This window comes from Drosophila bipectinata, chromosome 2R, assembly GCF_030179905.1.
Source record: "Drosophila bipectinata strain 14024-0381.07 chromosome 2R, DbipHiC1v2, whole genome shotgun sequence".
In the NCBI taxonomy this organism is placed as follows: Eukaryota; Metazoa; Arthropoda; class Insecta; order Diptera; family Drosophilidae; genus Drosophila; species Drosophila bipectinata.
The window spans coordinates 13,031,649-13,052,538 of record NC_091737.1 but is presented as its reverse complement, the minus strand read 5'-3'; the positions used below and the strand labels follow the sequence as shown (position 1 = coordinate 13,052,538).

General features: G+C 44.8%; 3 protein-coding genes across 8 annotated transcripts; 1 reads left to right on the top strand and 2 right to left on the bottom strand.

Moving 5' to 3' along the window:
- Nucleotides 1-346: 346 nt before the first annotated feature.
- Nucleotides 347-15,319, bottom strand: Dyb (Dystrobrevin). Of its 5 annotated transcripts, none has more exons than XM_070278091.1 (8): nucleotides 14,549-15,316; nucleotides 14,310-14,488; nucleotides 5,129-5,476; nucleotides 4,985-5,070; nucleotides 4,123-4,928; nucleotides 3,459-4,065; nucleotides 1,520-1,563; nucleotides 347-1,240 (listed from the first exon to the last, which is right to left on the bottom strand). In XM_070278091.1, the coding sequence occupies exons 3-8, from the start codon at nucleotides 5,461-5,463 to the stop codon at nucleotides 1,175-1,177; spliced, it is 1,944 nt and encodes a 647-aa protein (XP_070134192.1). In that variant the 5' UTR covers nucleotides 5,464-5,476; nucleotides 14,310-14,488; nucleotides 14,549-15,316; the 3' UTR covers nucleotides 347-1,174. The 5 variants fall into 5 exon arrangements, with proteins under 5 accessions (XP_070134192.1, XP_017106176.2, XP_017106178.2 ...); XM_017250691.3 differs by lacking the exons at nucleotides 347-1,240; nucleotides 1,520-1,563; nucleotides 14,310-14,488 and adding exons at nucleotides 1,890-2,308; nucleotides 2,632-2,706; nucleotides 2,956-3,174 and having other exon boundaries at nucleotides 14,549-15,319; XM_017250687.3 differs by lacking the exon at nucleotides 14,310-14,488 and having other exon boundaries at nucleotides 14,549-15,315.
- Nucleotides 15,320-15,487: 168 nt separating this feature from the next.
- Tmem18 (transmembrane protein 18) lies at nucleotides 15,488-16,494 on the bottom strand. Of its 2 annotated transcripts, XR_011442286.1 has the most exons (5): nucleotides 16,290-16,494; nucleotides 16,115-16,232; nucleotides 15,889-16,037; nucleotides 15,646-15,831; nucleotides 15,488-15,591 (listed from the first exon to the last, which is right to left on the bottom strand). XR_011442286.1 is itself a non-coding variant. In XM_017250792.3 (4 exons), exons 1-4 carry the CDS (start codon nucleotides 16,347-16,349, stop codon nucleotides 15,700-15,702), a joined length of 459 nt encoding a protein of 152 aa, XP_017106281.1. In that variant the 5' UTR covers nucleotides 16,350-16,494; the 3' UTR covers nucleotides 15,602-15,699. The 2 variants fall into 2 exon arrangements, 1 of the variants encoding a protein (XP_017106281.1); XM_017250792.3 differs by lacking the exon at nucleotides 15,488-15,591 and having other exon boundaries at nucleotides 15,602-15,831.
- A 71-nt stretch (nucleotides 16,495-16,565) lies between these two features.
- Nucleotides 16,566-20,882, top strand: DUBAI (Deubiquitinating apoptotic inhibitor). Its single transcript, XM_017250791.3, has 4 exons — nucleotides 16,566-18,079; nucleotides 18,149-18,480; nucleotides 18,540-19,332; nucleotides 19,393-20,882. Exons 1-4 carry the CDS (start codon nucleotides 17,282-17,284, stop codon nucleotides 19,969-19,971), a joined length of 2,502 nt encoding a protein of 833 aa, XP_017106280.2. The 5' UTR covers nucleotides 16,566-17,281; the 3' UTR covers nucleotides 19,972-20,882.
- The last annotated feature ends 8 nt before the right edge of the window (nucleotides 20,883-20,890 follow it).

The window sequence follows — 20,890 nt, the reverse complement described above, 5'->3', positions numbered from 1 at the left end:
GCTGTTGGGTTAGAGATGGCAAAAGAAACAATAGAGCAATCGATAATTAATCAGACTATCGATAGCCACTTATATATGCACTGTTATATTAACGGTCTATTTTAAGTAAATTTTTCTGCATTTTTGTCTAGAATTTTTCATATTTTTTATTTAAATAATTAGGAAAACCAATAATTTTTAAGGTAATACAAAAAGAATTCCATTAAATATGCCTTATTTCTTTTAAATTGAATTAAACTGACTTAACAGTGCTAACAGAGTGAGAATTCAGCTGTTAACTTTGTGGTTTGTGTATTCGATGTACTGAAAGCCAAGTTTTGTACCCATACACTGAAAAACACAACAATTGTGATTGTTTAAAATGCATTTTTATTTAGGTTTTTCTCATTTTGTAATATTATTCAGTAGTTATGTATACGCTATATAAATGTCGATTTTCATCTATCTCGTGCTCTATGCATTTACGATGGTATAACTCCTCTTGTATGAATGTACTTTATAAATATGGGTAATAATAATTATAAATTGGATCGAAGCGAAACGTTACGGTTCGCTTATAGTTTTTTGTATTAGTTTTTAACATTTTGGGGTTTTGCTTGTTTTTTTTTTTTATTTTTTTGTTCAAATAGTTATTGGCTTTATCATCGTATATCGTATCATAAAATGTGTGTATATTGTGTATATAATTTTTAGCATTTAGAATTTGATTTTAGGTTCTCAACAAGTTGCTAGTTATTAAGTACATATTTAAATGTCTAAATCGTATTTGTATTACGCATTACGTGTTTGATTTTCGATTTGTAAAGTTTCATTTTAATAAATATCTGAGCCGACTGAGCAGAAATTCAAAAAAGCCAATTACAAAATCGTATAAACCTAAAACTAAAACGCCTTCAACGAGATTCAGGGATTAGGTTTCAAGGTCTTCTATATTCATACTAATTCTTCCTCAAAATATATATGTTTCATATAAGTTCTGTGTGTAGATACCATTCCTCAAAGTATAAATAATAAAGATTAAGGTTGTGTAGGCTACGGCTCCATAAAATAATCAATAAATAAATTGCTCTAAGTCCAACGTATGAGTTAAGGTAAAAAAAAGCTAAGCGAGAGTTCGTCTTCATCGGTTCAGCTGCCTCCGGCGATGTCCAAGGGTATCTCCTCCTCCTCCTCCTTAGTTCTTTTGGGAATTAAGACTCCATTGTGCAAACTGCTCCTGCCATTGGCTATTCGCATTTGCCTGCGGGTACACACAAAACTATAATTTAATTCCAGGCAGAGTAATATAAGCTATAGGATAGTCGTACTTGAAGAATAAAATCTGTGGCATGCAAGGCAATCAACTACACTAGCTACAGGATATACATAGATAGATAGTTTGTTTATATTTATAGAATAATATATTTATCGAGTGCATGTACAAAGGGGATACAGAAAAAGATATACAGATACAGATACAGAACACAACATCTAGAATCTAGATCAACATTGAGAAGGATTTCGAGGCGAAACCCTTTACCTTTTCGTTCCACTCTTGGTTATACGATTGGGATTCGTCGAAATCTGAAATTGTATCAAGATAGCGGTGAACATACGGTTGTCTTTACAGGATTACAGGATTAAAGCAAAATCAGACAATTGAATCGAATCCTTTGAGTCAAGCAGCCAACGTGATTCAAATCTAGGATCTATCTAACTAGAATGGACTGACTGAGATCGAGATCGAGATACGATTCTGGGTGCAGCAATGATGATGAAGATCTATATATAGACAACTATATAGTTTTTGGATAGAACAGAGTGACGCCCCAGAGTGACACTATAGAGATCTACCTTTCAGAGTGGAATATAGTGGTGGAGTCGTGAGTCGAGCGAGTTTAGATGATCTAGAGGCAAGAATATTTGATATATTTTACCTGATCGGAGAGTATATATATTTGGAAGATTTACAAATTCAAACTATACTTCATGATATAAGCGTGCATGATCAGCTGCAGTTCATCGATTGTCTCACCGATCTCGTGCAGGGCCGGGAAGCCGGCCTGCTCATCGTCGATGAACAGTTCCGGATAGTTTCTGTAGCCCAGGATGCGATTCACCTGCGACATCTCCTCCCCCTGCCCGAACGTATAATCGAAGTGGTCCTCCTCGGGGGCATAGCTGCACAAGTCCCGACAGGGAGCTGCTGCTCCCTCGCACTCGAGATCCTCGTCGGTGCGGAAGATCTCCTCGTACTCCCGGCACTCGCAGTCGTTGCACTCGCACTGACTCGAGTCCTCGGACTCGCCGCCCTCGATGTGTCGGTACTCTTGAAAGGTTTTGGTTTTGGATTTTGGGTTCGATTCTGGTTCTGGTTCATTTGTGGGATGGGTGGGACGGTAGACCCGAACAGATATACCAAAGAAACGAGCGCAAAATCATAAAGGGAACTAACAAGAACGAAAAAGTGGCAAGAACTCAATATTTGCAGCATTTTTTCTTATGCCGTCTATTGGGGAAGTAATCTAAAATCATAAAATTTAAAAAATCGGAAAAGAATAAAAACAAAACAGAATAGTGATTGTTTTAGAAGAGCAGAATGGGAGAACCAGCTGGGAGGGCAGGATGTGGTGCAGCCCGGGGACAACTTACCCAGTGGCAGGATGAAGCGCGCCTGCGGCAGGGAACCTCCGGCCTGATGCCCTTGGACCGGAGCCCTTGCCCGTCCTGGTTGATGGCGAGACCCAAAAACATACGCATACACGCACACCGAAAGGATAAAACACGGATAAGCACAGAGTGAGAACATTCCATTTGGGAGTGGAGATTGGGGAAGGTGGCTCTAGAAGCGGTGCTACTACGAGATCTAGGTGCTCTGGGTGCAGTGCTGACCACCATTCACAAGCGGCTGCAGTGGCAGAGAAAGCAAGAGAAGCAAGTGTCAGGAGGAGGAGGAGGGCGATTCCAAGGAATTACCTGCATTCAGGTCGCTGACCATGTGGGAAATGGCCGACGTTAGATGGTCGGCGGCCTCATTGAGTTCCGCATCACCGGGATTCGAATTCTGAGTCTGATTTGGATTCGGATTCGGATTCTGATTCTGAGTCGAGATCGTATTTAGATTCATGTTCGGATTTAGGCTGGGAATCCCACTGACATTGGCAGTGGCTGTGGTGGTGCGCAGTGGTGGTGGCGCTGCGAAGGCGAAGCGATCAAGAAACGAGTATGTTTTTGAGGGGGGTGGTGGTGGTGTTTGGGTGGTCAGGTGGTTGGGTGGTTGGGTTTATGTGCCAGTGGTTGTGTTACCGCATCGTAGAGTGGGCATTAGGTTAATATCTGTCTGACCATTAAGCCTAATCTGACGCGAAAGCCAATTTCTTGCAGAGATCCACCAAGAGATCTAACAATTTTGAGTTTTGGACGAACCTAACCGACAAGTATAACCCCTCCTAGCTCTGTCCCCGACTATCCCAACTCACTTGCACTCCCGTTGGCGGCAAAGGCGCTCCGCATGTCGCTGCTGATCTGGTTCAGCTGCTCCAGCTGGCTCTGGCTGAAGGATCCGTGGCCATGTCCCTGCTGCTGTTGCTGGAGGAGTTGCTGCTGGGCGACTCGCACACCCGGCCCGCCGCCGCCCATCGGCATTTGCTGCATCTGCTGGGCGTGGAGAGCGCTCATCGGTGAGGTGCCCAGTATGCCAACTCCTCCGCCTCCTCCTCCACCACCTGGCATGGGTGGGGACTTGCCGGACCGGGGACTCGAGTTCGGGGTGGATCGGGGCGAGGCGGTCTGTTGGTTCTTCAGCATTCGCATCAGACCCTCCAGTTGCTCCATCAGCTGACGGCGCGAGTCCTGCAGGGCTCCCAAGTGACCCTCCAGCTCTCCCTTCCGCTGCCGCAGGGCACGCAGCTCGTTGATCAGAGCCGGATTCTCGGGGGCCATCTGCTCCGTCTCCTGCTGGCGCCTCAGTCGCGCTATTTCCCGCATGATCTCCTTGTTCTTGGACTCCAGTTGGGCGATCAGTTCGCGTTGGGCTCGCGAGTTATCCGTGCCGATGGGTGTGGCATTGTCGGGCAAGTTGGAGGGCTGTTGGATAAAAATTCTATATCTTTCGAAGCTATATCCTATATCCTAACGACATACCGCTCGATTTTCCTGTGCCAAGCGTGCAGCATAGCGGGCAATTAGACGGTGCTCCTCATCGTTGGCGGAGGCAGCCGCCACACGGGACATGGTGGTGCCGGTGGCGCTGTCCAGACTACGGCCGGTGGCCCGCGAATCGAGGGTGCTGGAGCGATCGAAGAGGCCTGGCGGATGGCCATGGTGGCCGGGTACGAGGCCCGGGCCCGAGGGATCCGAGAAGCCGTTGTGCGAGGGCAGCGGCGAGGGCGGCACGATGTGCGACAGATTGAGCGTCTTCTCCGGCTGGTCGGGGAAGCGCGGTAGGACCTGCGTCGTCTTCTCGGGCACACAGCGGAAGCTCTTGCGCAGCGAGTGACCGATCTGTTTGCTGGGCGACTTGTAGCTCGAGTACTCCTTGACCTCGTGATCGTTTTGGTGGTTCAGCGATGTCTTGCCGTGCCAGAAGCACTCCTGGCACAACTGGTAGGCGTGGCACCGCTGACAGCGATAACGAAACCCAGTGAAGTTTTCCTTGTGGCAAACAGAGCAGACAGTCGGATGCACAATGGTCTCCACGGTGGCCAGCCGGTGCACCAGCGGCAGCCAGACGAGGCAGGACGGACCCGGCTCGGACATCAGCGTGGCCATGAAGTCGTTCACCGTCACCTTATTCTCAGCCGGAAATATCTCCTCCTCGAGCCCCTCCTTGTAGTGGAATGTGGGTGACTCGTACACGGCCGCCGGCAGGGCCAGGACCTCGCGCAGGAACTCGCCCAGTTTCCAGGCCACCAGCTGGCCAGCGCCGTCCGAGATCTGTGAGAATATATCTATCGAATGGTTCAGATAATATATCTTCCTAGATTAAATGGAAATAGATACTCACATCGAAGCTTGTCCACAAGCTTTCCAGAGCACATGGTGGCCAGAGCCACTTTAATGGAGAAAACCCGTATCTTTCCAGAATTATCACTGCGTGGGGGGGAGAGAGGGTTACTCTTGGACTTTCCAGAATATTAGGTATACGCACCTTGTGTAGGCGGCCAGGAGCCAATTAAGCAACAGACCCGCCTTGGAATCCACCGGCACCTGCTGGGCTGTGGGCAGCCTCTTGTTGAGGTTGTGGTACAAGGACGAGACAAGGGTCTCCAGCCTGGCCACGCTCACCTCACTCTGCGGCTCCAGGGTGTTGAGTCCGTTCTCGCGGAACGCCTCGATCACATTCCAGATGTCCACCAGATGGAGATTCGTCGACTTCTGTATGTAGCGCAGCTTGGAGGCGGTGCGGTAGGAGGCGAATCGTATGGAATCGAAGGTCTGCAGGCGCAGGTCCTGCAGTATAGCCACACGCGGCTCCAGCTCCATGTCGTTTAGTGTCCTGAAATTTAATTAAGGCACATGATGTACATAATAGTGATAATCATAAGCACAAATAGTTATGCCAGCCAGCAACCAAACTGGGTCAGAATAGAATGCGATGATGGTGATTATGGGAGCGTGGGAGCATTCAACAGACACCACAGAGGAGCCATTTTGCATAGGAAATCTATTTTTTTTCCCCACCAGCCAGGTCCTCTAGCCCTCCATTGTGTATGGCTGTATGTCTGGCTTCGACAGGCCTCGATGTTGGGACACTGAAGAAAAAGGTGGCCATAAACTACCAGTTGGATATTGAACTCCAAACGTAACTATAGTCCTTTTTCTAGAGATATTCCCTTTAGGATACATCCTTAAGTCAACTTTGATGGCTTGGATGGTATTATCCTTTTTGTTTCCCAGTGTAGGCACATAGTCTGGTGTCTGCACCCAACGGCAATCGCCGGAAGAGGAAGTGAGCAATCCGCAGAGACTGGAGGAAGGAGACTACCCAACCTGCTCCTCCTCTATTGCTAGTTGGGGGCCAAAACAAAGCGAATTTAATAATCCGCCTAGGCGCTAAAAGTTTCTGCAGTTTTGTAAACCGCTTTGGCAGTCCAATTAATCGACAAGGATCCCCTCCGGAGGATTGCGGATGGAGGACGGAGAAGCGGGTGGCATCCATAAGCATCCTTATAATTTACGTGAGCCATAATTCCATGCTGGAAGGGTGTCGACAACTTCTGAAGTTGCTGTCACATCACGCTTCTCATTCCTTAAGTTCCCCAGCAATTGATTTTCCAAAGGAAGCAAAAAAAAAGGACTTGAAATGTCCTTGAAAAAAAAAGAAAGAAGACATCTCTGAGTCATCATACGAAAATAATCAGAGAAATGTTCTCGTCTGGTTTCTGGTTTCCACATTTATGCCAACATATGCCCTATTATGTCCTGCATCCTGCCATGTCCTTTCATCATGTAGAGCTGGCCAATTTAAACAAGTATTCTCATTTAAATGCCGCTTCCTTTTCCCAGCTCTCTGTCAGCTAAATGATAGTGTTATTACAACTGGAGAGGGGGGTGGGAGGGGGGTCGGGCCAGGACTATGGCGACAGGACCTCCTCCCCGAAATTTAATTTCGAAACTGGAAACTGTGAATGGAGCTACAGGATGAATGAAATGATAACACTTGGAGGGGTATTCCACTGAGAGAAACTATAACTATCTTCAACTCTCTTGGAAATCTATTACTAAACATTTCTCTCAGTGTCTCTAACAAGAAGACAGTGCTTCTAAAGACTGGGGATGATGACTCATAAGGCTCAACGTTCCTTTGGGTTTCCGCCACCACTTGGGAGCACGAAATAGAGCAACAACGGCCGTTAGGACATACATATACACACACACTCACACACTCACTGAGACACACACACTCACACGCACCCACACACTCGCACTATACGAATGCTGCGAGCTCTGCAAACATTTGCGCTGAAAAGTATGCAACAAGAACCTGGCTGAATAATTTGAGTTTGGTCAGGACCAAGAGGGGGAAAGGGGGGGAGGAGGAGGAGGAGGATGCTGGGAATTCCGCATTGCCAGGGGCTGCTGCAGTTTTGATGCTGCCTGCCCCGAGCGTTGACATCCTGCTGCTCTGCCAAGTGGCCTCGCCCCCACCCCCACCCCCAACGATTATAGGGGCAGGCAGGGGTTGCGGCTTGGGGTCGTTTGCCCCCATTTTGTGTCACTCAGAGATCTCTGCACTAAAAATTCTCTTTTTTTTTTTAAGTCAGCAGCATATTAAATTCCATTGCAAGTGCCACCAACACCTCCAACGCGTCCTCCTGGGAATTTGGATTTTCCCCAATTGCCATTTTTCGTCCTTTTTGGGGGGTTAAAACCGCAATTGTTGGCAGCTTTTGTTGTGGTTCTGGCCATCATCCTTGTGGATGAAATCTTACTTATTTTGCATACATAGTTGGTGTTGGATTTGTTGTGTAAACTGGCCAGTATTTGTCCTTCCATTCAAATGACCCGGCCAACTTTTCTAATCGGAACTCCTGCCGGAGACACTTTGATGGAAGAGCCATTAGAGTTTGGCTCAGAGGAGAGTATGTTGGAACCTCATTAGAAAAGAAGGGGGGTCTCTGGGAAATATTTTCTATAATTTTGTATTTAAATTGCAAGTACGAGCTGTGGAATAAACAAATGAGGTCACCCAGCTCTCACAGCTCTCCACAGCTCGCTTAGATAATCGGTTGAGAGCGAGAACTGGAAATCCAATAAATTTAATTAAAATTTAAAGATTAAATTCCCACAAATATTCATTAAAATCATACATACTAGCAGTGCAAATAACTCATTTATTTAATGGCTTTATTTAGCTCTTATTCTTCCCGCAGTGAGGTTTTCAAATCAAATATTAAATCCACACACAGTGACATTTTAATCAAAAAACACAAAAAAGCCATTAGACCGTTAGTATATATACTATCTATCAGGTGGTATAGACAAAATAGCAAAATAAATACACTCTATTAGCCCCTCAATGGATGAATTGGATAATGTGTTCCTTTGATGGCAGAAAATTGAATAAGGAAGGAGTCTGAATACCCAACCAAGCCACCAACCATCCAGCCAACCATTCATCCATCAACTGCATAAGTGACCCCGGGTGACCCCGTAGGAAACTATCCAGGGATAGTTCACCTTGATGCTCTGAAAAAAAATAGAGAAAAACTGGCAAGAAAAAACGACTAGAACCGCATGGATGAAATATGAATAGCAACAAGGACGATAGCGTGTCCAGGACCAGCTCCCTATCCCTGCCTTTGCCGCAAAACAGGAATTAAACAAGTTGCAGTACTCCGTGTCCTGGCAGTCCTGGCAGTGCTGGCAGGGTTGGGGTTTATGCCATTTGCGTGCCGGGAAAATCAAAGCCGAAACAACCGACTCCCAACGATGATAACTGGGCACATAATTTGCCATTTCAGAGGCCAGGCAGGTGGGGCATGTCCTCCCTGGATTCCGTGTTAATTCCGGATTTGTGGAACAGCCAGAAGGAGATTGCATGTCGGCCCGAAATCGCAGGCCGTGCAATAACCTTTTGTACCTCCAGGAACTCAAACTACCAAGTTAATTGAAAAATTGAGCCAAGACTCGATGTGCATATGCTCCATTTATCATAATTGATGGGTTCTGCCCTCCAACCTTATACACGGGGCGGAAAAAGTGAGAAAATAATGAGAAGTATAGACCATTTTAGAGGCCAATTTGGTGGATAGGTTTTCTCTGTTGGGCTGCCAAAGGAAATTGGAACAAGGAAGTTGTGTCCCAGTTAGACGACTGCCTCCCAGTTGTCATCAGCCTCGTCAGAATGCGCAAGCGGAGTAATTATGGATACAGCCACGGCGGAATGGGAGCACTGGGAAGGGGCCAGGAGCGGGTGTGGAAGTTCTGTGCCACTTACTGTGCAACTCAAAGGCTTTGCCACAAAATGCGCATTCCACGCCGCCACATAGAGCCATTAGTCGTCGCCACCAAAGGGGATTGAACCACCAAGGAGAAGGCGGAGGTGGTGGCTCACTCTGAAGAGCTTACTTTGGCCATAATCCCCTGAAGATCTCGAGGCAGCTAAAAGCCCCCAACTCCCTGACTGGATCGTTTATTCCCAGAGCCACCTGCCCAAGGTCAGGTTGGCAGATAAGGTGCCTGCAGTTGGCAACCTGAGGGGGGATTTAGATTTAAAGAAAAAAGATTAAAACTAGCTTAGAAAGGCTCTTAAAAAACACATCCATCTAGCTTTGTTTAATAAACATTTAGCCTCTCAAAGTTACGCATTTAATTATGAATTGCACCTGCACTCGGTACTCTGCATTCGTCACTCGTCTCTCGTCACCCACCACCCACACATTAATATTTCCGACTAGCCCACGCCCCCCACATTCCACTCGAAATATGCAAATTCCCAACCGAGCCAATTTGCAATCGATTGCCAAGCGGTTGACGTGGATTATCTCTAGGGGTTATGCCCAGTCAGATCTGTGGAATATCTATGAGAGGGAGACCTCCCCGATCCATCGATGACAAGTCCCCCGTATAATTAGCACAGATGAGCGAACGATTCGCAGTAAATATTTTCCACTTTATCGGCTCGAGTCACGCCCTATTTTTGGCATTTGTGAGAACGTGCTGAAAGCTAAAGCTCTGGATTTTAGAATTCAATTGTAGGTGGTAAGCTAATTGGCCAAAATCGGCAGACAGAATGTCGGCGGAAAGTGTGCCAAAGTGGGTTTTGCAAGAAAACTACAACCAGAACACGAAATATCTTACGAAACGAAGGGCGGCCATCAAAAATAAACACTCGATGTGATGTGGGTCTGGTCTGATGTGGTGTGTGTGTGGGTTTTTCTCATTTCACGATCCATTTGGAGAGCATGTTGTACTAGACACTATCTCGATAGCGTTGATAACGATCTGCAAAGCAAACAGACCGTAGCCGATAAGATATATTCCGCTTAGCAGAGCAAGAAGCTTGTCTGGAAGAGCTATCAGAGGCAGGGCCAGTGGCTGGCAAGTCAATCAACTGCAACGACAATGGGAATGGAAATCGGAATCGGAATAGAAATGGAAATGGAAAATAGGGAAAAGCCAAACAAATCATGGCAGGCCAGGGCCCAGACTAGACGGCCAGTCTTCGAGGTTCTGCTCGCATTTTGCATAAATCCATAATGAGATTTGAAATGCAACTGTCACACATAATGGTGATGGCATTGTGTCCAGCCAGCCAATCAATAAAGCTTAAAAAACAAACCATAACATTAAGCATTAAGGGGGGATATCTATTTTCGCTAAAAATATGCTATAGGGTCCTTCAAATGATATACTAAAGGATATAATCCGGCAAGTCTAGATAGAGAGTCGTCTCTATTCTATAGAACTATTTTACGGAACCCAGGGACCGTAAATAATAATTATTCTTCTGATTTTTATTTTAACAAGAAAGGGAAACTAACTTTGGGCGAAGCCCGAATCCTTATGAGAATATCATAATTATATTATAGTGAAAAATACCCAATTTATTATAATACAAAATCTTAAAATGGTCCCAAACTTCTATCTTCAAGAACAATAAAGTTGGTATTTCTAGCAAATACCATTATTTCTAGCAAATACCAAAAATTACAACAAAAAATATTAAAAAAAAAAAAAAAATTACAACAAAAAAAATTACAACAAAAAAATTACAACAAAAAAATTACAAAAAAAAATTACAAAAAAAAAATTACAAAAAAAAAATTACAAAAAAAAATTACAACAAAAAAAATTACAACAACAAAAAATTACAACAAAAAAAATTACAACAAAAAAATTACAACAAAAAAAATTACAACAAAAAAATTACAACAACAAAAAACTACAACAACAACAATAACTACAACAACAACAGCTACAACAACAACAACTACTAAAACAACAACAACAACTACTAAAACAACAACGAAACACTACAACAACTACTAAAACAACAACGAAACACTACAACAACGAAACACTACAACAACAAAAATAAACAACAAAACCTAAAAAAAAGAAAACACTATTTTTCCGATTTTCGGGGCCTGCTTAAGTGCAACCTATGAGAATCGAGGAGGAGGGCGCTGTTTTTAATTAATTAATAAATTAATTATTTTCAAAAAATTTTATTAAATATTTACCAAAGTAAGACATTTTTTAAAATATTATTATACTCAAAAAAACGGTAAAATTCGACTCTTTCTTACAATACGACTTCTAAGAGCCCTTAAAAGCAGGCAATGGTGATAGGAGTGTTTATATTTTTAGATTTAAAAATTATTAAAAAACATGATTTTTTTGTAGAAACTATAGAATAGAGTTCCTTTTAGGAATTTAAATATCCCAAATAAAAATATCACAAGCTTATATCTGCATTATTATGAAATGTATAGCAGCAGGAATATATGTATTTTATAATTTAATTTTAAGATTTAATATCCTCTGCAAGGGTTTATACCCTTTAGTCCCTTTAATTAGATTCTGTAGGGTTTTAAAAATCATATACTTTAATCCTCTAAAGAACTGTACCTCTCCAAAAGAACTAAAAACTTGAAACGCATTTTTCTCGAAAACACTGTTTTTGGGATGGTGGGAATTATATCTTTGCATTGGAGCATATACAGAGATCATGCTTTGGGGCATTCCAATTTTTAAAGAAATCCCAAAAATGCTCTTTTTCTTCTCCAGTTGCATAGATGTCCCCCCTCCATAAACTCAATAATCCACAAATATTACGCAAAAATAAACACAACATGTTGTTTAAAATATTAGATATCACTTATTACGAGGCGGAAGTTGAATTCCAAAATATTTATTAGCCATGAACATTGTTTACAAACAAATGGGCCACCAGATGAAACGATTACCATATATAAGCCCCCACCGGCAATATATATTCCCCCCAATCCCCAATATATATATAGTTGGCGTTTGGCGTTTGGAGGGAAATCAATTTTCGGGCAACAATTGTTTCATGCGATTTTCAAAATTTTACAGAATCTAGAAGCTGGCTACCCGCGCATATTAAAGTCCAGAATGTGAGTCCACCACCCCACTCCCTGATCCTTGCTGGGATCCATACGCCTTGCCCTTATTCCATTGATGGCTCCATCCGATAGCTAAACACTATGTGCTGCGGCGAGAAGTTCAATCCGTTTTATATTGGACCCTTTCCAGAGTGCGCCTGCGGTGATTGTCCTTACGGGATATACTCGGGCTATACGAGATGCGGCTGGTGTGGCGGGAACGGTCCCTTTGGCAAGTCTCCTTCTCCTGATCCTTGCTGCGGGGATGCTCCCCGGCGACCCTGCTGCGGACCAAGGGGAGGATCGATTTGTGGGCCCAGCTTTGGACCTTGTTGTGGACGCTCCTGTGGTCCGTGCTACGATCCTTGCTGTGGCCCCTGCTGTAGTCCTTGCTGTGGCCCGTCCTGTAACCCGTGCTGTGGTCCGTCTTGTGGCCCGTCTTGTGGACCCTCCTGTGGCCCCTCTTGTGGAGGAAGCTGCTGCTGCGTGATTTGCTCCAGTGGTATTGGCTGTTGTGGCCAACCCAGTTGCAAACCCTGCTGCGTCTGCTTCGCAGGATAACCACCATTGAGGTTTCTGTGGTTTGGTGTCTGGACTTTAATGTGTGTTTGTGGTTTAATGGTTTCTTGAACAAAATTCTTTAAAAATTCTCTAATAAATTCATATAATTATGAAGGATAAAGGCTTAGCTTAGCTGGTGGTTAGCGAGCTGGGCTTGCTCTAAAAATAAACCAGATGCTTTACACGCTTCACTCGCCTGCAATCCCCTTGTAATGGAATTCCCATACATGACTGGGTCTCAGTTATGGCTACGTATACATCAAAAGCGGAAATCCAGGGAGGGGAATGGCGAGATGGCGGGATGGCGCCGCTAAATGCGATTACAGCATAAACGATTAATTTTATTGCATTTAGGTGGGGATGCTCTGGTTGCTCTTGCTTGGCCTGGCCTGGTTTTTTGTTCCATAAACTAATTAAAGGCCAGTGGACAACAAACCATCCTCTAGCCATCCTCCGGCCATCCAACTGACTTCAAAGGAGGTGGAAAAAAAAGGGTTAATTGCCTGCTCCTCTGGAGCCTTTTCTTTGAGCCTTTTCCTCTCTCTTTCCGGTTTTTATTCTTTGTTTCTAGAGCCATGTTTTCTAGGCCAAAATTACTCCATGGCTGGTATGTTGTTGTTCTTCTTTCTTTCCAGCTCTTTATTGTGGCTTTGTTGTCATGTTGTGGGTGGCTTCTGTCCCCACTATCTATGCCAGGCCATGCGTTGTGTGTCACGCCTCATTTAGCTTTTCACAACATTTTCCAACCAACAACCACCCACCCATCTGCACTAGACACCCGAGTGTGTGTGTGCGACACACTCGGAAATATCTGGGGATCTGGAGCAGTGCTTCCTAATACTCTCGGTTCTTAACACAATTCCTATATAAATACATGCCGTGTGTATAAGTATGTTTTGCATCCAAAAATTAACCAAAATAAATAGCGGAACTAGATCATGCCTCTTAGGATAGGAATTCCTCTAATGAGCTAGTAGAAGATATCTATGAAATCTATGAAATTGCAAGCTCACTTTCTTGTTGGGCTATTAAAAGTATCTACATAGACAAGTATCTGACAGATACTGTATCTCATGAAAGTGAAATTTTTCGGCTATCGGTCGACATCGGCGACGATCTATTTCGTAGGTGTTGGAATGCCTGGCTTGTGGAGCTTCGTAGCCACGAGCAGCACCTGCTTCGTAAGCTTGCCTCTCCCCCCACCACCGCGACCCTCCTCCACCTACATACATGGCCCTCTCGCTAGCCGACTAGCCGACTGGGTGAGCAGCAGCCGCCGTTTTTCAAAAAAAGCTAAAATTGGCGATTAGTCAAAATGATGTCACCGAGTTATTTTGATTGTTTTTTTTTTTTTCTTTTCTTTTTTTTATTATTATTTGTATATTTATTTATTTAGTTTTTTTTTTTTTGGGTGACATGTTGGGATATAACCACCCATAGTAGGGTTATCACCAGAAGGTGGCCAAAAAACGATAAGCGATTAATTGAATTGACCCTTGGATCTATGATGTGTGTGTGACTTTTAATTAGCCCCGGAATCCAATTATTGAATTAATCACAGTGCCCAGTGCAGGCCACCCCTGCGATATGGCACTCCACTCCTCTACTATCTCTGATCTAATCTTAATTTTGCGAGTATTTTTTTTTTTTAAGGAATGTCGATAACGCCTTGGGGCGTGGCAAAGACCAATTTACCTTTCACAGATCGCCAACTGCCAAGGAAAATATTTGCCAACTGAATTCCAGCCAGTGGGGGGGAGGGGGAGAGGGTGGCCTGGGGTGCTGACGCTTTTTTATGAATGGAACCCCTAACGCGTCACTCCAACGATGGAAATCTACAACGCCATTCGAAAGGGCCTGAGAGACTAGCTTGGCTGGGAAGTTCGTTTTTTATTTTTGTATTTTTTTTATTTTGATGACAATTTGTTGTTTACCTTTGGTAATTAGCAACCTTTACTGTGCGTCACTTTTTAGAGCTGCGCGGAGTTGCCTGCTGCTGCTGTTGGTGTCTTCTTCTTGCTTCTTTCTCTTTATACTCCTTGTATTCTATTTAATACGTGTTTGGTTTTTTTTTTTTTTTTTTTTTTTTTTATTTTCACCTGCTGTTTACACAATAACTGTAGTTGCAAAACCCACACAATGGGTAAGATGAGAGAGAGAGATAGCAAGAGAGTTTTGGGGGGAAGAGCTCTGGCCAAGATGCTGCGCCCTTTGGCCCTTTATATAAAAAAAATATGGTAACAGAAAAACTTCTTTTTTTTCGGGCTACGCTTGTGGGGCCCACGCAAATACACGCACACAGTCACCACCAACACACACACACACGCGCACGATAATAGAGCCCAGTTTTAATCCGCTCTGCAGATACACTTTTCACACGGGCCTGGGCAAACGACAGATTCGCGCTATTTGCTATTAAATATCTTATCAGCGACTTTGTTTACCAAACGCTTTTGGCCAAAAAATCATTTAACATCGCGCCGCGACTGTTTTTCCTTTTTTTTTCGGATACCCGCACAAGCTGGGCTTGCGGAATCTCTATTAGAATATCATCCTGGAAATATTTTACAATTAAGCAACGTATTTCGCGCAGCGATTTTCCCGGCGACTTTTCAGGTGCGTCTTGTTGAAAAGGTAGTTTTAAATTATTATCGCCGGGCTCCAACCGTTCGTCTCAGAATATTTGCAGTGATAACAGCCTAGCTATTTTCCCCTAAAAGTTAGCTTTTTTTGTGGTCAAAAACGGAAAACCATTATATTTACCCAGAACCTGGTCACATACCAAATCTGTTTACTCTCTTTCGCGAACCGGGTAAGCCTGTAGTTAGTGTTGGAAATCGCAAAAAACCGCGAAGAAAATACAATTTTAAAAATAAATGGTCAAGAAGCTGTTTGGGAAGATATATTTTCCTTATTCTGCAGATATCAACCAACAGTGACGTACCGTTTTAGAACAATAAGGAGCATTGACAAACCTCTGAAAAAAATGTTTTAAAAACAGGATAACCTATTTAATGATTTGTTAATTTACATTTTAATTTTCACAGCTCAACTTAAGTATTTAATCGGTGCACAAATGGACCCTCTACTCTACTTTAGCATGTGTCGTTGCATCGCTTGTATCCGCCGTTTTTTGGCGCTCCTGACGTGCTCGCTCCTTAAGTTGAGCTGTTTTCAAAGAAACCATCAGCTGAGTAGAGTTGTACAGCCAAGTTCCCTGAAAGATTAAATAACTTTTAGTTATTTTTTACAAGAATCATCAACTAAAACTCACAATTAACAGCATACAGTTGAGTAATATGGGAATCGAAAAAACAGTTGAGATAAACAGGCCATTGCTATCGAAGTATTGTTGCCTGGAGAAGGAACTCCAGTTCTGAGCCGCGTACTCGTTGATGCTTTCCGTAAAATACACAGCCAGCACTGATAAGACATGAAAACAAAACCAAAATAAGCTACCATTAATGCACATTACTAGGCGACGCGGCAAAACCACGTACACAGAATCAGGAAAAGGAAAACCTGGAAATTGCTATTGTTCCGACTCAGTAGAGCAGTGGTGGTGGTCAGGACATGGGCCAGGACCAAGCAAATCAGCCAAGGATCCTTCCAATCAATCTGTAATGAAATTTTTTTGTAATATGACTTTTTATTCAAACCAGAGATTTAACTCACGCTGAGAAGAAATGTCCAATAGCCGGTGACTTCGTTCACTTCGATCTGACCAGGATGCATTGTGCTGTATTATAGTGTTATTTGACAGAAAATAAATTTTAATTTTTTTGCCAGGAGATCAAAAAATAAACAAATCACTCGACAACAAACCTTAGTGTTGGTAAGGTGTTGCTGTTGGTAGTGTTGGTAAACGGGTAATTGAATTTATTTTAGGTAATGCGGAGAAGACAGTTTATTGCATCATGTAACGAAATCTAGGTGTTTTTTGTTTTTAAATCATAAAATTATGCAGTAAGAGTCTTGGTCAGTACAAATATCAGATATTTAATTACGCTTAGTCACTACGGTACGAAGCCAAACAGTGACTGTTCGTGTATCATCGCCGTGCATGTCATGCCGTCTGAACGTGTCGATAACGCTTTCACTGACTCAGTAGACACAACATTAACAAATCTGAAAAATATCACAAAGAATTCGTTGAAAAGCATTCAAATTTGTAGTTATTAGGGCGAAACAACTCAATCCGAGCTACCGACCTGTTTGGGAAACGAGTGAACTAGCGAATCGGGCGAAGGAAAGGAACAATAATCCAGAAAAAGGAAGGATAGATGTGGCACGGACCACAAGCCAACCAGTGCACCACATTCGCGTAAGGCAGAGGTGGTACTGGTGTTGGTGTTGTGGTGCAGCAGAAGCTTCTTGCGAGGATTCGGTTGCCAGGGACAAGGTGCACTCTGTATGCGGACACTGATGCGGTCTTGCCGCCGTTGAAAGGTCAACTCGTAACAACGACACGTAACGGCGTGCGGTTCAAGGACACGCGGCGTAGACTTCGCGCGCAGCGTCGCAGGAATCACAACAGCCGCAGTGCCCGGGCACTCCGCAAACCGAAACTCCTGCCACTTGGCAGCTGGAAGATCAAGTCGGCCCTTTGGTCCAATAGCATCCACGCACCTCGCGTCCACTCCCACGCTCGGCGACTACTTCGCGCCATGGCTGTCAAGCAGAACAACACCGAATCGGGTGACGGTAACGAGAATGCCGGCAATAACAGCAGCGGTCTGCCCCCCAACTCTAAGCCCACTGGCGTCAACGGTCTCAAGATTTCCAACGAAAGTGGTGCGGCTGCGGACCTGGGCTCCACCACTGGCGAAGGTGGCATGAACACCAACCGGCCTGCCCAGCGGGATATTAATAGCTTGCTGCAGCGCCTAGAACAACCCGAGAATGCCCACAATTTAATGACTTTTTACGAGCATATTATTGTCGAGCTGTCGCGCATGCAACATTCGAAAACGCCAGAGGACATCGCCCGCCTAAAAGAGGAAGCCACCAAGGTTGGTGTTTTGCTGGCCAAACGCAATGAGAAGCACTATCAGATGTTCTACCTGCGAGTCGTCTACGACCTGATCACCAAGTCCACCTTTGAACCGCCACCCTCGTGTGCGCTGGCAATCGTATTCCAGCTCTTCGATTCCAACCAGATTCTCGAAGCGGTGCACTCGTTGCTGGAGCAAAACGTACAGGACGCCAGCATCCGGAAGACAGTGGGGCTGCTGTGCGTTTGGATAGGCGAGTGCACCTTCTGCAGCAACCTCTCGCTTTGGGTGATGGCCCTGCTTAACGGGCTGAAGGATCAGGGCAAACGTGCGCTGCTGGACGAGATAGCGCTGGACAACATCGAGAAACTCTTCCATTTGGTGATCTTCCCCGCGCTCCGGTATAAAGCCTCGCCTTTGGTGTTTCACATGCTGTCGACCATTAATCAAACGCCCGAGGTTTTCCACAAGGTATAACTCTGCTTAGAATTTGACTTGTGCCTTCCAAATCACTCATGAGGGGTGTCTTCTTTCATGTAGATTTTGCCAAGGATCCCATTGGTGCTGCAGTGTCTAAAGCAGCAGTCGAATTCCAACGATGAAGCCGGTCTGGAGGCTCGCAAGAGTCTCCAGCAACTGGTCGATCTTACGAGCGCTCTGGTGCTACGCTTCTACGACCACGATGACCTCTATGCTCCAGTGAAAAAAGCTCTGCAGACCTACGATCCCTCGCCCAATTGCCTGGCCTTGGCACGAGCGATGCAGGAGAGCGCCCAGCCCTGGGGACGGAGGAACGCGAGAGTTGGACTTGTGAATCTGGGCAACACCTGCTATATGAACAGCGTGCTGCAAGCCCTTGCCATGACTAGCGAGTAAGTCGAGATTATCTGGCCCTTGTCTGTCATGTTATATACCCTCCTTTTCTTTCTAGTTTCAGCCGACAAATCCTACTCATCGAGTGCGAGTCAGCGTTGCTCAGAAAGGTGCAGCAGCAAATCGCCCTGATGCACCACTCGCTCCGCTATGAGCTAACACCTTTGGTAGTTCTCAATGCCACTCGGCCACCCGGATTTACGCCCGGTCTGCAGCAGGACAGCTCCGAGTTCCTAGGCCATTTGCTGGACTTGCTGCACGAGCACGAAATCAGTAGCTTCTCAAATTCTGGACGCAGTGGAGGACGCGCAATGAGCAGCAGCGAAGAGATTACAACCAGTGGCGTGATACCCTATAACAGTAATGATCGGGAGTTGGGAAGCGGCAGCAGCAAAGGCACTCCCACTCCACCTGCAACACCCACCAAAAACCCAGGCAGCTCGCAGCAGCAGAGCGGGCCAGAATCGACGCCACCTAAGCCGGCATCAACCATTGACAAGACGTTCGCGGGAAAGCTATCCACCACCTATCGGTGTCTGAGCTGCGGCTGGGAGAGCCGGAATGAAGACAGCTTTCGCGAGCTTCAGCTATCATTTCCCGACGACAAGGACGACTGTGGAGCCACTAACTACTCGGTGCAGGATCTAATCGAGTACTATTGCTCGCCAGAGAAGCTTGACGGGGATAATCAGTACTTTTGCCCGCGCTGCAAGAAGCTATGCGATGCCGAGCGCCACATCGGGGTCACTCAAGCGCCACGGAACCTCATCCTTACGCTGAAGCAGTTTAAATACGACCAGAAGTACCACTTCCGCACCAAGCTCATGCATAAGGTGTTCCACGATGAGAGCGTGAGTATCTGAAGCTTATTTTTCTGAGAAAATATCCGTTTTTACCCGGAACTCTAATAGGTCACAGTGAAGGTTTGCACCATGGAATCCCTGCAGGAAATGTCCACTGTACATTACGACCTTTATGCCGGAGTTGTACACGCGGGATATAGCATGGACTCTGGGCACTATTTCACGTTTGCGGCCGATCAAGCCAAGCGTTGGTACAAGTTCAACGATAACCAGGTGACCCATTCAAAGCCGGAGGAAATGCACAACCTCACCTCGCCGAACACGCCCTACATTTTGTTTTACAAAATGTGCGCACGCTCCAATGAATGCAACGAGGCGTCCACCAGCTCTTTGTCTGGGATGGGGCCGAGCCACCAAGTGGTTTCGCTCCCAGCATCACCGCCATTGACGCTGGAGGAGTTGCCAAGCAATCTGCGCGAATACGTTAAGAAGGACAACCGCGTTTACAACGAGGAGTTAAGAGTTCAGCGCTACAAACGCGGCGGCGGTAGCCTCGGAGGAAACAATTTTGTCAGTCGGCACAATTACGATGACGACGGGGACGATGAGGATGACCAAGCGCCGCCACCGACCGGAGGATGCGGTGGCAATGGGCTGGGTATGAACTACAACCGATTCGTGTACTAAGGCAGGAGGAGTTTAAACAGAGCGAGCACGAGCAATGGAGGCCACTAGAAGATATATTTGTCTACTTAACAAAAAAAACACGCATACTAATCTAAATGTTATCCATACAAATATTGCCAGTGCATAACCAATCGACATGTATAAGGCTGCGTATATCCGAGTAGTATGATATTATGGCCGCGACGCTTATGGCAAGCTGTCCGTTTGCTCGTTCACTAGCTCGTCCCCATTGTTGTTTCAGTTTCCTGATCCTCCGGTCCCTACCCCCCGAGCATCATCCCATCCCAATCATCATCTGATACATACGAAAACTATGAATGTATTTCCATTTACGAAACTGTTATGATTTTTTTGTTTTTGTTAACACAAACCTAGTTGTAGAACGAGCATAAATGCGTACACTTACATATAAATTTAAAATCGATTAAAATCACATGAATTAGCCGGAATGGAGAGCTGAATACTCGAATCAGAATAAGCCGATCTAAGAAGACCACTAACTTCCAAAGCAAATAATTGGATATTTATGCACTTCAACTTAGTTTTTAAAGCAAAGCAACTACTCGGAGTGAAACCAAATCTCGAGTTTAAATCAAGCTAGCCGGAAGCTGAGTAATGACAATGACTTGTAACATAGTTAGCATGATTGAAGTCGAGCTAATCCCCTTGTATTATTAGTTATTCTGTTTTTTTGTGAAATTTCAAAACTGCAAAACGAATTTGTAATTGATATATTTACAAGCATGTATCTCTGGATCTGGTGAGCAGAAAATGCTATTTTGAATATTATTGCAATTAAATTGGAATAATTTCATATAACTTTGTATATGGTGTATGTCTATGGATAACCAATATCTATACTATGCTATGCTATAAGTGTATCAATAAAGAAAAAAAAGCCCAAGAACCTACTTCAGGA